This window comes from Camellia sinensis, chromosome 4, assembly GCF_055761805.1.
Source record: "Camellia sinensis isolate YWXY chromosome 4, ASM5576180v1, whole genome shotgun sequence".
Lineage (NCBI taxonomy): Eukaryota > Viridiplantae > Streptophyta > Magnoliopsida > Ericales > Theaceae > Camellia > Camellia sinensis.
Genome location: NC_138964.1, coordinates 201,696,807 through 201,715,832, shown reverse-complemented (window position 1 = coordinate 201,715,832; position 19,026 = coordinate 201,696,807). Strand labels below are relative to the sequence as shown.

Below are 19,026 nucleotides of genomic sequence, written 5' to 3'. Positions count from 1 at the left end.
AACTAAATCACAGGTCCATGTGGTTGGTTAATGGAGGTAGCTGAGAGTTGAGTGATACAATTATTAATAATCTCATTGCAGTAAATGGCTGCTTGCTTGGAATGCCTCATCACTTTGCTATTTTGGCCGCGTCACATATAACATTACCGGCTTAGAACAATTTCAATGAGCTGCTATTTGAATTGTCACATCAAATTTATATTATACCATGTGATGGTTTAATGGTGTTATTATTAAAGTCGTTAAATTTTGACATTATTAGTATTGAAGTAGTTATCATTTGGAAGGTAATTGATTCAGTTAGTCCTTACTGTATTTTTTTTTTTTTTTTTGAATTTTAGAGAATTTATTTTAATTTAACTCATTTTTTTTAGATAGGGAATCCCAATACAACCCAATGGGTATCTATGACTATATTATAGTATTAGTATAGATATATATCTATTGTCAAAGGTCTATGGTAGTCTCTATTAATGTTTATTTTGAAAAGTGATTTTTTATTTATTTATTGATTTATTATAAAAATATATATGTAAAAAACTAAATATATAATATGCCTCAAATAAACTAATAAATTAATAAATTAATTTTCCATTGAATCAAAAAAAAAATTAATAAATTGACTTTTTTACACCTTTCCAAAAGAAGCCTAAACAGGCATCTTTCTGAAACATTATTATGAAGGCATTCACATTGGCATACTGTTGTAAAGTTTTTCTTTTCTGTTATAGATAACAGCCCCAAAGTCACCCACTTGTCAAATCACCACTTTGTGTTTCTCATATTGCAAGATCAAGATTTTTTTTCTTTTTTTTAAGGCTCAATCAAATAGGTGATACTAATTATTGTCAAAATATCATGATGGATCTAGAGGAGAGAAGGGGAGCGATCTCTCCCCAACTATTTTATTTATTTATTTTTACTATAGTTATATTATATTGGTATTAATTATTTATTTTTACTATAGTTATATTATATTGGTATTAATTATTTTCAAATTATACAAATTCACCCGTTCTAATTTTTTTATTTTATTTTCATATAGTAGACGTTGCCTCTATAGGTTTTTTTTTAAAAAAAAAAAAAAATTAAGTGGTCATCTCTCTATAATTTTTTTTAAAAATTAATTTAAGTGATTCCTTAAGTTTAATGTCGATGTTATCATAAATATTTCTAATAACATGAAAAAGCGTTGAATGCAATTCAAGAGGCCTCCTTTAATAGATACATTACTTTACCGTTGTTATCTTTTATAATGCAATATGAATACAAAAAAAATACTATTTATATATGTTTTTATATTATTTTTCATTTAAATTGATTTTGTTATTCATAATCTTTTTTTAATATTAATATAAATGTACGTTCCTTATATTAAAATTATGGATCGGTCCCCCAACATAAGATACAGCATTCTAATAAGAAATGCTTCTCTAATTTGCTTCAAATGCACACAGTTTGCAATACTCTTTTTCCTCTTTGTGCTTAGTTTTAAATGTCAACTTGGCATTGCTGGGTTAAGCATTTGTAATGACCATTTACCAACCAATTTTGGACTGAAATGCTTCAAAATTCTGGTAACTCTCACCAACCAATTTTGGAGTCAAATGCTTCAAAATTCTGGTAATAACTCACCAAACAAATCTGGAGTCAAATGCTTCATATTAAATTCTAACAACTTTCAACTTAGACAGCAATATAAAGTTAGAGTTTGAATAAAGATTATTATTTTTTAGTTACTCTCCGTTTGTTTCAGCTAACAACGTTTCCTATAGAAAAAAGTTTTTATTTTATTTTATTTTTATGTATGATTAATATAATGAAACATATGTGCTCATGACTAGTGACAGTGTTCGTGGTAGCTGTGGGGAGTCCGGATCCTCTTCAGCCAAAGCCTCCGGCCATTCCTCCTGTCAAGGGCTAGGATTTGGCCACGTCAACAGGGCTGGATCCTACGGCTCAGATCAAGTTTGGTTTAAAAAAAAAAAATTGAATTTCTTTGCATTCAACACAACCACAAAGCTTCATTCTAATTCACTTTTCTCCCTTCCTCTTCAGCTTTGGTGAACGGAGATGGCATCTCGTGACACCGACGATGGTGAATCCAATACTTACTTCTTTTTCATCAATACTTACTTTTTTTTGGGTACAAAAATGTGCATTTATCTTACTTTCAACATGTGCACCTAATGCAGCGACTTGTGAACAACAAAAATCATAAGTTTCCTCAGCTTCTGTAGCTCTACATGCTATTGATCTAAATGAGGTCATCAATGTCTTATACCGTAAGGCTTGTTTGAATTTGACATCTACTTGACTCTCATTCCCCAACTTGTCCGTCACAGCTTCTCCTCTTGCTTGTTTGGTCCACCTCTTCATAATGTATTGTAAATGAATCTCTTTCAACTTCAATATTTCTCTCTCATAACCTTCAAACAGTGACTACACAAAATTCCTTTCCTTTCAAACTTTGAACAACTACAAGCCAAAGAGTCATCCATGTAACAACATCGCCAAATTGGACATAATCCATGATCATTTATGCATCGGCCCAAAACATATTCGTTATTTGCTTCTCATTGTCTAATTGCAAAGCATAAAAAAAAAAGATGGATTCTCCAAAGATTTTTGTTGAAAGTATTGCAACACATTACCTACTTCCCCATACGCTAAACTTTTTGTCTTTTGATTCTCAAGTAATTTTTTTGATCTAATTTCATAAACCCAAGAGACTGCCTCCCACCAGCTTCCCTACCCATCAGTTCAAAAGACTGCCCTAAATGAAGACCAGACTATAAGGCTAAGTCTAACTCAATTGCTTGGGTAGCTGATATCTTTCTTTGCGATGGCAACATATGGACACAATCAAGAGATACAAATTCATGGTTGTTTTTTTCTTTGAAATCAATCACAACAAATTCCCCACTATTGACCTCCAATTTAACAAAAAGTCGGGCCTCACAACCAGTCCTAGTTTCAGCTCTAGGGGATTTTGTCAATGGGTCTTGCTTGTCAACCTTCCGAAATCCCTCTTTGTTGCAAACCAAATTTTTAGAAATAATTTGTTTTGTTAACTTGTTCTTCTTACAATATTCCCTTTTTATGCTAAATCCCATTCTTCCTCCATATGCATTATAAAAATCATACACACCTTCTTCCAAATCAAAGGTCATTCCTTCTTTTGGTTTCCAACCACAATCATTGTTAGGTTCCATATCTATATAAAAACGCAACTGAAAAGTAGAGGCAATCAAATGGGAGAAGTATCAATACACAATAATAAAGTTAGCTCAATCACTGTGTTCTCTGGTCTGGGCACTTGAACAGGTCACTTTAATGTTTATTTTTTTAATAAAATTACAAGTTTTTTTTATTTCATTTTACAATGTGGAGCCAATGCCTTCTGGTAAACCATTAACTATATTCATGGACCTCTAACCAGTCATGAAGCTCTTCATGTGTGTGCCCTAAGGTGTGTTTGATAGTGTGCTATTATGATATATATTACTCATTTGATGCTTACAATAAAATATGCATCTTTGTCATAGCAGATCAAACACTACAAAATAATGAAGTAATAAATTTAAAAATAGTATCAGTTGTTAAGTGATGATGTTCTGAAAATAGCATTAGTTGTTATATATGTTATATAATGTAATCTATATGTTATAAATTATTTAGTGATGTTCTCAAATGCATCAAATGCCACATGAAATAGGCTATATTTTTGCTGTTAAGTTTCCAATATAATGTTGGGTAGAACAAGCCAAGGAGGAAATGGTAGATATTCCATTTCATATTATTTTAGTCAATTAATTAAGCATATTATTCACTGACATCCATTTCAGAGCAAGATTTGTATTAGTTAGCAGATCGTGATGCCATTGGGTCGGCCAATCCTACTGAGAATTTCGATCAGTTTTGAACACTGTATGAAAATGCATTGCTTCTAAAGTCTTTTCCTATATTTTGATTTTTTTTTTTCCTTCTGTAGATACAAATAATGAGCTGAAACTTAAAGAGTTTGAAAATACTACTGAACAAGTTAGGAAGACCACATAAATAAATGATTTTGCACAACCACATTATAGATTACATTATATATATATATATATATATTTTGGGCCTATTAAACAATGAAATGACAAACCATCAAAAATTATTTGAACATGGCAGATTATATGGGGAAAAATTAATGAAAAAAAATATTACCTTTAGTTTGATGATGAAGTGCAGCTCTGGTTCGCGGGGTCGCCGGAGCTTGTTTCACCGTCGATGTTCGTTGCTAACTTCGATTCGCCGCCGATCATCGTCGATGTTCGCCGATCGTCCTTCGCCAGAGCTTCGAAGAGGGAGGGAAAACATGGAGTGGATGGGAGGGAAGCTGCTACTATGTTGAATGAAACAAATTCAATATTTTTTTATTTTTTTGCATCTGAGCCGTAGATCTTCATTTAAACGACGTGACCAAATCTTGGCCCTTGACCGGAGGAAGGGCCGGAGGCTTTGGCTTGGAGAGGATCCTAACTCGTAGCTGTGGGGGCAGGATGGTAGCAGTGGTGGGACAGGAATAGTGGTGGTGCATAAAATCCTACTTAGAATATTTCAACTTGGATTGGTGTTTTTATTTAGTAAAACTTCTCATGGCGAAATGAAATTCCCCCCCCCCCCCCCCAAAAAAAAAATTATCTTATTTGGGAACAAGTGAAAATTAAGTTGAGTCCAAGTGAAAATAATTATCTTCCTTAATGAGCCACAAATCTTTATACAGGCTAGTTATCTATTTACTGGTTATATATTTAGCGAGAACCACAAGTTATATGATTTGAAAGATTGGAGACAGATTATATTAATTAAAATTCCAAAAATTCTAGTTATCATAAAATTTTAATAATTTTATTTTGAAAATTTTATGTAGAATGTAAATTTAAAATTAATATATTGTGGATGCTATGTAAAATAAATTCTGTCCAGAAAAATCTCATTATGGGCCTAGGATACTTGCGTCTCACATAAAAATCTCATTATGATCTTAAACTGCACCAAACAAGCCATGGTAATCTGGGCACAACCATTTTCAATAGCAAACCTCATCATACTTCTTGTACTGCCAAACCATATCATATTTGCGCTGGCTTCTAAATTTTTTGTTTCACACTTAAAAATTATGACAAAGATCCAAACATCAAAGCTTTCAAATAAAATTTTTTTTTTTTGGTTAAAAAAAAGAAGAAGAAAGAAGTTAAAACAACTATTTTAAATGAATCTCATTACACAACACTCTTATACCTCATGTAATCTTCTTGTGTGAATTATTCTCCAATTACCTAGATCAAGTAATGAAGAAGTATCAGAACTCCCTACAAGGGCATACGTAATGAGAACATCGTGTATTTATCACTCAATCAACAAAACTTACATTGGTTGAAGCAGAACAAAATACCTTTCCATTAGCCTTATCAAAATGCCAATACACCAATGGAAACAAGAGAACAAAGGTGTCCGCTTAATCTCTCCTTTACAAAATTAAGGATAGAAGCAAAGGATTGAACAAGCCTTGTCTTTAGAACTTTTATTGCACACACCCAAACATGTTCACACATGAAGCAAAACACACAAGAGCTCCTAATTTTTCCAATAAACAAAAAATACGAGACGACATCTGTGGGAATCTTCTATAACCCTACATTGGGAACAAGTCCAAAACAAATTTTTCCAAAGCACACATAATACAAAAATTATGAAAGTTATAGATAACTATGAGCTCTCTCTTCGTTTCTAAACCTCTTTCTTCATTTTCTTTAAGGGGGGGGGGGGGAGAATGATAAACTGATCCCCAGGCTTGTCTTGAGTTAGAAAAAGAAAGGGTCTTTCAAACTAGGGGTCAAACTTTTTTAGTTCAGAAAGACAATAATCTAATTTCTTCCACTGAAATCAGACGAGGGGTGGGGGAACAAAAAGTGGGATATGGGTTCCTTTTGTTTGCTTTCAATGCGGTAGAGGCAGTGCCAAATATATATATATATATAGAGAGAGAGAGAGAGAAGAGATAATGCTTGAGAGTTCTAGGGTTTCTAGGGTTACATGGCTGGGTTTGACGATTGTCCTTCTCCTAAAATTTGAAATCCTAAAAACTACGAGCCATGTCACACCCCTAACATGAATTTGTTAACAATTGCTAATCTGATTAAACCTTAGTCAATGATTTGTAATACAACTAACAAGTGACAGCAACAAACTATCTGTCATACCAAACTAGGCATTCAAAATTTGAAAAGTTCATCATGGTTTTACACAATAAATCACGATTAGTCAAGGCATCTATTCGGTGTCAGAATGATCTGCACCATAGATCGTCGATCCAACTATTAGATCTGATCGGATGCGATCAAGGGACATGACCATTTGATTAGATTCATTAAGGCCTATAAATAGGCTACGAAATCAGCCGTTTCATTCCATTCAAAATCTTGAAAAGCATTCCTGCAATTCTCTCTGTCTCCCTTTTGATTTTGAATTTTCGATCAAGAGTTTCTTAAGCAAATTTCTATTTTTCTTATTGATAATCAAATTCTACAGATTGATTATCAGTGTCTTGGTTTCTTGATTATATCAAGAGTGTTCTGATCTATTGTCGTTAGTGCAGACGCCGATAGACTAGATCTTTAGATTAGGTTTCATTGTATCCTGGAGGCAAATTTTTTGTAACCCCCTGCACACCTTTTGGTGGGTACAAATATTATTTTTAAGAAAACGACTTAGTAATGCGACTTAAAGCACTAATTTTCTGTTCTATATAAACAAGGTCATTGCCAAATTTTGAAGACCCGAAGACCACCATTTGAAGAATTCAAGACCCTTTGTTCCAAACCACATTCTTACTGTCAAAAACCCCCTCCCTCCCCTCATTTCCCCTTGCCCCCTCGGACCCTCTTCTTCGCTAACGTTAACGTTGTGTGCACAATCCCCCACATACAGAAACTGTCAAGACTGGGACTCTATCTCACCAACAAACCAGCTCACACACAGCTAAACTCTCAAAGGGACTCTCTCTCCTACATATCCAATTGAGAGCGCTCTCTCCTTTCAGGTAATTGCCTTATATGCATAAATGTGTGTGTATACATACAATACCATTATCTCTCTTTCTTTTGTTATAATTAAAAAACATTAAAATTTTATTTTATTCTATTGATCAATTAGATTGTTTGATGAATTAGAATTCTGGGTTTCCAATATTCAGTGTTTTGATTGTGTTGTTATGTCTCTTTTAGGATGAATGGTTTGGAATTGTTTGCTTTAAATTTGTGAGTTGCGTTAATTTTTTTCTTGTGCACAAACTCCATTAATATTGTAGGTTTCGATTTAATCTGATTTGTTTTGTTTCCTTCTCATATAACACCGTACGTCGTTATCGTTGAATATATCCTGAACAACCTATCAAATCTTGAATTTAATTTAATTTAATTTTTTTTTTAAAAGAGAATTTCAATCCTAAAAGGGTTATGTTCAAATTCAAAAGAATTTAATCAAAATTCAAAGAAAATTTTATGATCATGAAAAATAGGAATTCTTGAGAAGCAAGAAAGGCATCGCTTTTCTAACTAGGGTTAATATCTTCTTCACTTTTTATAAGTCATGTTTTTTTCAGATCAAAAGAAGTTTATATATATATATATATATATATATGTGCATATATATATATATAACATTTGTGTGATCTTTAATTTTTTAATAATTTTTTTCATATAGAGAAAAGAACAAAGCTCTCTTAATTTAGAAGATGGAGATCATTTACAGGCCTTATTTCGATCCCGATTTCGACACACTTATTGAAAGAATCCACCTTCCAAGGTTTGGAATTTCCTAAGCTTTTTCATTAAATCTTAGTTTCTTCATTGAATTTTTCAAGTTTTTGGTTTTGTAGAGTTTGTATCGATAACGAAACATGCCGAGACTGCACGCTTGTGAAGGTTAGCTATTGCAAATTCAGATTTCACCTAGTTTTAAATAATGATTCATGTGTAGTGAGATTTTGAAATTTTAAATGTACAATTCACTAATGCGTTACATTATCAGATATATAATCATATCATCATCGATACCTTTCGCCAAGATGTTTCCTTAGAAACGATAAGGTCCTTCAATGGTTTTTTTTTTTCAGTTCTGGTTAACCAGTTTTTTTAGGGCATGATAAAAGAACAAAAAAAAAAAATATTTAACTCTTGATTCACCTTTTGTAGTGAATTTTTATATAGAATTATGTAATTCCTAGTGTTCCTTTAATTTTAAATCAAAATATTTATTATTATTTTTATAATTTTAAAAATATATGTAACAAATCATTTTGACGATAAATTATTTATGTTACACTATTATGTATACAGGTAGATAGTGCGAATAAGGACGGGATATTGCTAGAAATGTTGCAAGTACTGACGGATCTAGATCTCGTTATATCAAAATCATACATTTCTTCAGACGATGGCTGGTTCATGGATGGTTAGTGCTCTTCTCTTCTCACACATACTACTACTCTTTTGCAAAAATGTTTTTAATGCAAAGTGGTCTCTGAATAATTGAAATTAAGATTTTGTTAACAAGTGTTTTTAAGTTACGAGTAAAGACAAAAAAAAATTAAAAAATAGAAGATATATTTTATTAAATTTAATTCACTTTTATTAAAATCAATATATATATATTTTCAAGATGTTTTTTTTACACATTTTATAATATTAAACAATGTCCTTAGAATACTTGTTAACATTTATCTTTGACATGGTAAACCCATAAAGATTATAGCCCACCATTTAGGGCCATAGGGCCCAATACATAACTCAAATACTAAAACCCAACATTGCTGAAGCCCCAAGTAGCAATGAGAAGCAATGACATCAAGACACATGGCAAGAGAAGGGCAAGCCACATAAGCAGACAAAGATCTGCAAAGTTATTGTCACTGCACATCGCCATTAATGAGGCCCCTTACAGCATTTATTGCGATAACCCCTCTTCGTCGGGACAGAACGCCTTCACCATGAATAAGGTAAGCTAGAGCATAGACTTTCGGCCAAGGTGACAGGTCGGAAGGGACAACGAAATGATTACCAGAGGACATACGCAAACGTAAAAGACAAGAAAAGGTTAAGTTTTTCTATCTTTAATCTATCTACACATTCCACTTCTCTCTTTCTAACTTGCTCATCGGAGGGTTCGCTGGGGGACTCCCCGTTCCCCGTTGAACTCTTGTGCAGGTCTTCTGGTGGGCTTGGTCATTCAGACATAGGCTCGAGGAGTGTGGATCAATCCAACCCGTTCCACCTGGAACGAACTGTATCATCAGTTGGCACCGTCTGTGGGAAACGTTTTTGTTCTGCGCGCCAGTTGTGGTCGTTGTCGCCGGAGACCCTCTCCCAATAACCCCCTCCTACCACCCGTGAAGGTGGATGGTCACAACTAGATCCATGGCTTCTCACCCCAATGTTCCCAATCATCAAGCCGACCCTCCCAATCCGAATAACCCACCACAGTATTTCACCGACCTCACCAACAGCATTAACCGCTTGGCCGAGCAAAATCAAGCCCTGATTAATGCTCTACTCCAAAGAAACCTTCCTATGCCTCCTCCACCACCTCCAGATATTCCACCCAACTAAGAACGAGCCCCGAGCCATACTAATCCACCCAACTTGGAAGGCTTGCAACCCCCTCCCCCAAGTATAAACCTGCCATCCATCGGTCCCAGTGCCAACCCCCGAAGGAGAGGCCAGTAGCGTCCAGCCCCCGTTTCCCTCCAGTGGTGACAACATTCCTCTCTGGGATGCAGAACTCCGAGCCATGAAGCTCCAGCTCCAAGGAGTCATGCAAAACATACAGCATAAACCATCCACCACAGCCAACTCACCATTCATTGCCTCTATCCGGGACAAACCTCTACCGCCTAAGTTCAAAATGCCCACCATCGACTCTTTTGACAGAACAACAGACCCAGTTGATCACTTGGAGACCTATCGGACCCTTATGATCCTCCATGCATTCCCTGACGAAATCATGTGTCGGGCTTTCCCCGTAACACTCAAAGGGTCGGCTCGACTTTGGTTTAGTCAACTGCCAGCAGACTCTATCTCCACTTTCCAGCGTCTCAGCGACTCTTTCCTCAGCCATTTCATTGGAGCCCAGAGCCAAAAAGACGCCCAGCAACCCAACTCCTCAACATCCGTCAGACCGAGGAGGAGTCGCTGCGCAGTTTCGTTACCCGCTTCAACACCGAAGCCTTGCAGGTAACAGAAAACGATGGCAAGGTCATCCTTACGGCTTTCATGGCCGGCCTATGATCATCTGATTTCCTTTTCTCCCTCTCAAAAAATCCTCCGACCTCCATGGCAACCCTACTCTCCAAAGCCTAAAAATACATGAATGCCGAAGATTTTCTAGCTGCCCGGCAAGACCCAATAGTCAAAAACCCGACACCCAGAGAAAAGAGAAAAGACTCAGAAACCAGAAACACCCAATACACTCACCAAACACCTCAGTACAATGACCGACTGCCCCGAGCCGACCGTCCGGCGTCAACCCGACCGCCCGGCCGGTTCGAGAGATACACACCCCTCAACTCCCCCATGGAACAAGTCTTAAACCAGATCCAGCGAGATTATCCCCTCAAATGGCCCCAACCGTCGCGGTCTCCTTCTAACCGGCGAGACCAGTCCAAATACTGCCGCTTCCACCAAGACCACGGCCATAACACCGAAGAGTGTGTAAACCTCAAAGACCAGGTTGAGGGTCTGATTCGTTAGGGGCGTCTTAGTCGGTTCATGGAAGCTCGCCCCCAGCAGAGGCCAAGAAATGAACCCGTCAGAAACAACCGCCGGCGCACCCTTCCCCGACAACCAGCACAACCTAACCAAGGTCCTGATCGCCCTCCACAACAACCTCGGGCACAAGGTAATCCCGACCCACCTGTTGGAGAAATCAGAGTTATCTCTGGCGGGCTTGCTTGTGGAGGACCATCCCACTCGGCTCAGCGGGCAGAACTCAGAAAAATAAGGCAGGGCTCAAACAAAAAAGTTGTCACATTGGACCGACCCTCCAAACAGCCCAGGCAGTGGACTGAGCTTATCACCTTTACGGACGCCGACTACACAGGCATCTACTACCCCCATGACGACCCTCTCGTCATTTCTGCCCTCCTTTCCAATTACAAGGTCTGATGAGTTCTCATCGACAACGGCAGTTCTTCAGACATCATCTTCCTCAACTGCTTCTGCCAACTCAAGATTGGGAAAGAAAGTCTGTCTCCTGTCCAAACCCCTTTGGTCGGTTTCACTGGTGACCGAGTGACCTCTATCGGCTCCATCGATCTTTCCATCACAATCGGCGAGTACCCACGGCAGACCACAAAGTTGCTCACCTTCCTTGTTGTCGATTACCCCTCTGCCTACAACATCATCCTTGGCCGCACCGCCCTAAATTCTTTCCAGGCTGTCACATCCACTTTCCACCTAGCCATCAAGTTTCCCACCGATCTTGGGGTCGACACAGTAAGGGGAGAGCAGACTGTGGCTAGAGAATGTTATGTCGCCTCCCTTAAAGAAGTCAAGCTCAAGGAGGCTATAATCATTGAAGAACTCAACGTCAGAGACGAGGACGAGCTGGTCAGAGGGGAACTAGTGGAGGAGCTCGTCGAGGTCCTCATCGATCCCACCAACCCAGCCAAAATCTCCAGGACTGGCAGCCAACTATCTCCCCAAGCCAAGGCCGACCTCGCCGCCCTCCTGATTGAACACACCGATGTGTTTTCCTGGACTCACTCCGACATGCCGAGTATTGACCCCTCCTTCATCACCCACCGTCTCAGCATTGAGCCCCATTTCCGATCCATCCGCCAGAAACAACACATCTCCACCTGGAGCCCAACAACCTTATTGTTTCTGAAATAGATAAGCTCCTTGAGGCACAGTTTATCATAAATGTGGACTACCCCAGGTGGCTGTCGAATGTGATTCTGGTTCATAAAAATAATGGTAAATGGAGACTCTGTGTCAACTACTCCGACCTCAACCGAGCTTGCCCCAAAGACAGCTACCCTCTTCCTCGCATAGATCTGCTAGTTGATGCCACGACCAGCCATCAAATGCTCAGCTTTATGGATGCCGTCTCTGGGTACAACCAAATTTTAATGCACCCGTCCGACGAGGAACACACCTCCTTCATCACCGACCGGGGCACTTACCATTACCGTGTGATGTCGTTTGGGTTGAAAAATACCGGAGCCACTTACCAACGGTTGGTCAATGCCGTCTTTCATCATCAAATAGGCCGGAACATGGACGTATCTCTCCACTGATCATCTGGCCGACCTGCGAGAGACCTTCAACACCCTACGGAAGTACCAAATGAAGCTCAATCCGGAGAAATGCGCCTACGGCGTAGGATCTGGGAAGTTCTTGGGTTTCATGGTCAGTCAGCGGGGCATCGAAGCTAACCCTGAAAAGATCAAGGCCTTAATCGAAATGTAGTCACCCAGGATGGTTAAGGAGGTTCAGCAGCTTACTGGTCGAGTTGCCGCCCTCAACCGCTTCATTTCCCGCGCAACGGACAAGTGCCTCTCCTTTTTCAAAATTCTTCGGCAAACTTTTGAGTGGACGGCAGAATCCAAAGAGGCCTTTCAGCAGTTGAAATAGTGCATGGCCAACCCCCCCTTACTTTCTCAAGCAATCATGGGCGAACCCCTCTGTCTCTATTTGGCCGTGTCAAACACTACAGTTAGTGCCGCACTCATTAGGGAAGACAGGTATGTCCAACGATCAGTCTACTACATCAGCCGGGCTCTCAGAGGTGCAGAACAAAACTACCCATTGCTTAAAAAAATGGCCTTAGCCTTGGTCATAGCCTTAAGACGACTCCGACCTTACTTCCAGGCCCACTCCATTATCTTCCTCACTGACCAACCGTTAAAGAAAATCATACAACAACCAGAGCTGTCCGGCCGACTTATGCAATGGTCAGTCGAGCTCAGCCAGTTTGATATCTCCTACAGACCTCGAACGACGATCAAAGGACAGGCTGTCGCCGATTTTATCTTAGAATTCACTAATCCCATTCCGACCACAGCCCCACCACCTCCTCAACCTTAGACTGAGGCAGAAGACCCCCATTCTTGGACCCTAAACGTTGATGGATCATCCCGCAAAGAAGGCAGTGGGGCTGGTCTCATCCTCACCGCCGCCAAGGGCAGTTATTTCCAGTGTGCTCTCCGGTTCTTGTTCGATGCAAGCAATAATGAGGCCGAATATGAGGCATGGATAACAGGTCTCCGCCTAGCCAGAGACATTGGCGTCAGCCATATCTGGGTGTTCAGCGATTCCCAGCTTATTGTCGGACAAATTACGGGGGAATTCGATGCCAAAGAAGATACCATGCGGGCTTACAGGGATATTGCACTCCCCCTTGCTCGCCTCTTCAATACTTTCCATATTAAGCATATTTCCCAGGCAAAAAACTCCAAGGCAGACGAGATGGCTCAATTAGCTTCTGCAGACCAATCAGACCTCAGCCACGGTGTCCGCCTCGAGTACCTGACCACCCTGCCATTTCCTCCAACCAACAGGAAGTCCACTTCCTCCAAAATGAACCTATCCCATGGGCGTCCGACATCTTTCTATTTTTGACAACGGGGGAACTGCCAGATGACAAACAGCAGGCTGCCAAAGTCAGGGCTCGGTCGTCCAATTACATTCTTGTTAGTGGTCTCTTATACAAACGTGGTTTTTCATGTCCATACCTAAATGCCTCAACCCTGCTCAAGCGACCTACGTGATGAGAAAAGTCCATGAGGGTATACGTGGCAATCATTCGGGTGGCAGGTCCCTGGCTCACAAAATACTTCGCACTGGTTATTTCTGGCCTACTCTCAATCAAGATGCGACAGACTTCGTGCTCAAATGTGACAAGTGCCAGTGTTTTGCCAACATCCCCCATGCTCCACCTACAGAATTGATCACACTTTGTAGTCCTTACCCATTCGCCAAATGGGGGATCGACCTAGTTGGCCCATTGCCCACTGGCCGAGGCCAAACTAAATTCGCCATTATCGTCATTGATTACTTCACTAAATGGATGGAGGCAGAATCCCTTGTCACGATTACCGAGCGAAACACAACCAGATTCATCTGGCAGTCGATCGTATGCAGATTTGGCATCCCCCAAGCCATCGTCTCCGACAACGGCAAACAATTCGGCAATGCCAAATTCAGGAAATTCTATGCAGAACTTCAAATCCAGCCATGTTTCTCTTCCCCAGGCCATCCCCAACCGTTCTCTTGTCAAGATTATCAAAACTAAGCTGGAAGCTGCTAAGGGACTCTAGGTTGAGGAATTATCGAACGTACTCTGGGTCTACCGCACTACCGCTCGAACCCCCACTAGGGAGACCTCTTTTCGCTTAACATACGGCGCTGAGGCGGTCATCCCAGTGGAAATCGGTCTGCCTACCCCAAGAATCCTACACCCGAATCCAGAACTAACTGAGGAGCTACGTCGGGGAGACCTAGACCTAATCGAAGAGCTCTGAGAAACCACTGTTGTCAGACGGGCCTCATACCAACAGAAGATGAGAACACATTACAACCGCAAAGTCCGACCAAGGGAGTTCACCGTGGGGGACCTTGTTTTGCGGGAGGTAACCCTCGCCACCAAGAATCCGACTGAGGCCAAACTAGCAGCCAAATGGGAAGAACCTTACGTTGTTAAAGCCAGGCCTCGTCCGAGCACTTACCGACTTCAGGACATGGAGGGCCGAGATCTCCCCTACCCATGGAACGCCGAGCACTTGAAGCGCTATTTTCAATAAAGTTCAATTCTTGTATCAATCTTTTGCTGTATTTTCTTTTTGGCAATTTACGCGCTTGAATGTTCTTATCTTCCTTTTATATGATGTAAATCTCTGATCAACTAGGCCATATTTTAATGACAACAAGCTTATATCTCAGTTATCTGTGTGGTCTTTCAATAACGCTTTGATTGCAGCCTCAGCCAGACTGAGCATAAAGCCTCGGCCAGACTGAACATACAAAGCCTCAGCCAGATTGAGCACGAAGAGTTCAGCCAGACTGAGCATAGAGCCTCAGCCAGACTGAGCATAAAGCCTCGGCCAGACCGAGCATTCAAAGCCTCAACAAGACTGAGCACGAAGATTTCAGCCAGACTGAGCATAAAGTCTCGGCCAGACCGAGCATAAAAAGCCTCAGCCAGACTGAGCACGAAGAGCTTAGCCAGACCGAGTTACTTAAAGCCTCAGCCAGACTGAGCACGAAAAGCTCAGCCAGACTGAGCACGAAGAACTCAGCCAGACTGAGTTACTTAAAGCCTCAGGCAGACTGAGCACGAAGTGCTCAGCCTGACTGAGCATAAGGCCTCAGCCAGACCGAGCATGAAACACCTCAGCCAGACTGAGCATGAAAGCCCGCCCTTGCACCGTCATGATTGTGGCATAGTTACCATACTTAGTCAAATTTTGGGTTCACATTTTTACGCCTCTTCACACTCTTTACATCTATTAACTTACATTTTCCAAACTGACCTATCATTTCTCAACACTCTTACAACATGATTTACAACTTCATTTTTGGGCGTGATTTGAAACTTCACATTTTTTACATTCTTACATGTTTCCTTTACAAGTCAGATTGTTTTCTTACTTATCAGCTTTTACAAGTCAAGCCTAATTTGAATAAACCATTCTCATTCATTTCAGACTCACAAAAATAAAGACAACAGTGTGACAACCACAAACATATAATTTTATTCATTCACAAACTTGTACATAAGTCTATTACAGCAATTCAAAAAAAAAAAAAGCACAAAACAACCAAAATTCTAAGTCCAAATTTTCTCCACACCACTCACTCCTCTTCACTTGAGGCGAGATCTTCTTCTTCAACGCCCTCATTCTAAGGGGGTTTGGGCCACGTCGTCTTCATCAATCTTGACACTGCTGAAGTCTAAGTCTGGGAACAGCTCTTCTGCTTTACGCTTGAACATCTTCCAGCCGCTGCCCCAGAACTCAGCCATCTCGTGTTTATAGAAATCCGACCGCTGGAAGCTCTGGATCACTTCTTCTTCACTCCTGCTTCCACCGGTCGTCCCCTATGGGCCAGCCCCCCTAGACCCCTCTCTCGCCAAGCTGTTGGCAATCACGGCATCGACAGCCACCTGAAAGTCCGCAGATCCCTTGAACTGCTCTACTGCAGCGACGTATAAGTCGGGGTATGCTGCCCTTTCAGAAGCTGCCTTGGTCTTTTCCTCCTCCAACTCCTTCTCCAACCCCGCCTTCTTTGCCACTGCCTTGGCGCGTTCGTCTGCCAGATCTCGTTCCAACTTAGTGAACTTCAGGTATGCTTCTTCCTTTTCTTTGATCCACTGAGGGTGCAGATCTTCATTGCTGATCATGGCCTCTTTAAACCGTTCGTTGGCGACGGTGCAGGCTTTCTTTGCCTCTTCCAGCTTCTTCTGCTCGCCAACTAGCTGGAACTCGAGCGACACCACCTTGCGGCGCTCGTCCTCCAACTCCAACTTAGCCACGCGCAGCTCAGCATGGGCACGATCGGTAACAGTGCTCTGCACTACCGCCAACACCCCCATCTTCTTCGCCTTCTGCGCCTCTTCCAACCCCCTTGCACACACGCTTCGCACGGCCTTCCGCTACCCTGCAGTCTCCTTCCTTAAGCTTTTAAGTTGGGTCTCCACCGCCTCCAACTTTGCCTTCAACTTCCACATTTCGCCTTTAGCAGCCGTTGCATTTCTCAGAAGAGCCCCTGAGGAGGTCGCCTCCATTTGGGCAGAGTACAACCCCCTCAACAGCTCAGCCTCAGTAAAACTGGCCATCGAGCGCACGACTGCGTCTTTCACTACTCCTAAAAGGCGATCTGCAGCGCTTCTGGCCTCCCTTCCTTCCCCTTCCAGCCGCCCAGACACGGTTAGGGCGTGGTAAAAAGCGATCTTCAACCTGGCCCCATCTTCTTCTCCTTGGGGCGCAGGAGCCCCCTTAGGTTGATGCTTCCCCCCTCCGCAGGGTTAGCCACACCACCCTCTACTAGTTCTTCAGGGCCAGTCGCCCCACTCTCCACCCCATTGGCTGATTCCCCCAGCCCCACTTCGGGGGTTGCCCCCGCCGTCACCTCCTTTCTCCTCTTCAAGGCGGGCTCCCCCTCACTCTCCCTCACTCTTTTCTTCTTCTTCAAAGTCTCCAGCTCCTTTTTTGTTCCTTTCCTTCAGAGGATCCACTGGGGGCGGTCGTGGCTCAAAGCCTCCCAGATCCTTTCCCCCCAGTGGTTTCGAGCGCGGTCGGATTTGCTCTCTCGCGATCAGCTTTAGAGCGGGTCCTAGCTGTGTCTCCTTGTACTTGTTCGCTTGGGCAAACAGTATTCTCTCCTCCTCCTCCTCCACTTTTCTCTGCGCCTCCAACTCCTTCGTTGTTAGGTCCTCCCCCAATGGTTGCGGTCACAATTTCAGGGCAAACAATGTTGAAAGCAGGACCAACTCATCCCACCTCACCCCCTTCTCTTCGATCCATTCCCTCACCCTTTTCACTCGATCCTCAGCTGCCTTGTCCAACTTGGGCTCGACCGATTTGGTTGGCACCTTCCACATGGTGCGAACTTCTGCCCCAGCGTTCGCTGTCACGAAAACTCATCTCGGTCTCCATTCCTTCACCGATGATGGCAGACCTGCCACCAGCCCTCGCCCCACCACCGTTTGCAGAGTAACCCAAGTCTCCTGCTGACCGGAAGCCTTATAGCAGGAGAAAAACTCCTTTACTGTCATTGCCGCCCCTCCGATCGCCTGAAGCCAGGCACTCGCACAGGCCATTATTATCTTCCACGCGTTCGGCATCAGTTGCCCTGGCACCGCTCCTAGCTTGTTCAGAATATCCACCACCACTTGGGGGAGAGGTAGCCTCAAGTCCCCTCAGAATGCCTCCTCGTACAAACTGAATTCACCCGGCCGCACGTCTGATGCCTTTTCCGTGGTGGTGGGCAATCTCAGCCCTATCTCCGAGGGTATTTGGTACTTCTTCCTTAGACTCTTCAACTCCTCAGCTGTCAGTACAGATCTATCCGGTTTGGTGTGCCAATGGTCGGGCTCCACCTGACTGATAGGCCTCGCGGCCGAAATCATTGTCCTGGGGCGAGCCCGCACCGCTTGACTCGCTCCCTCCCCCTCCCTACGCTCCGTCTGGTATTGTTCTGCCAAGTCAACCGCATCATCATTGCCTAGGGGACCAACCCTCGCGGTTGTTGCTTCCTCTTGAGCCATCTCTCTTGTATGTCTCGAATAGCTTCGGATGCGGGCGCAAGAAAATTCAAAAAGTGTTGCAGGGGTGTATCATTAGCAACGAAGGAGTTTACACTTGGAATGTTTTGATTTTTTGCAAAAAGGTAGGTAAAACGAATAATACCAAAAGCCCAAGGCTTGCCTGTATTCCAAGGATCACAATTAATTTTCGTCAGTTTGAAAATTTTCAACAATCCGCCAAAACTGTCTTTTCAACACCCTATAATGACCTATCGTTTCACTTATTGTCCAACACCTAACCTCCCGCCTACGAGATTTTACCACGTGTACGACCACGATCCACTGCCCCTTTCCCCTTCTTTGTCTATTCCACTTCACTTCAACGCGTGCCCCGCCACCTCTCGAGCCCCGCGCCACAACACCCACCCTTCGCGGTCGGCCCTTCTCATGGTCGGTCCGTCCGCTCGGCCACCCTTCGCGGTCAGCCCTCCTCATGGTCGGTCCCTCCGCTCGGCCACCCTTCGCGGTCGGCCCTCCTCATGGTCAGTCCCTTCACTCGGCCACCCCTCGCAGTCGGCGCTCCTTTTGGTCGGTCACCCCTCTCGGTCGACCTACACCCTGCCGGTCTCTCACAACCCTCATTTTCTTCATTATTCCCTTCGTTGGACTAAAGCTGCATTTGGGAATAGAGGACTACTGACATGGATAAGCCCATAAAGATTATAGCCCACC

General features: G+C 42.3%; 1 protein-coding gene across 1 annotated transcript in view; it reads left to right on the top strand.

The window, feature by feature from the left end:
* Positions 1-7,783: 7,783 nt before the first annotated feature.
* Positions 7,784-19,026, top strand: part of LOC114263268 (ACT domain-containing protein ACR1) — a 42,603-nt gene continuing 31,360 nt past the window's right edge. Inside the window, 3 exon segments of the mRNA XM_082924023.1 lie at positions 7,784-7,854; positions 7,928-7,973; positions 8,388-8,502. Of these exon segments, the coding sequence (XP_082780149.1) occupies positions 7,784-7,854; positions 7,928-7,973; positions 8,388-8,502 (232 nt within the window).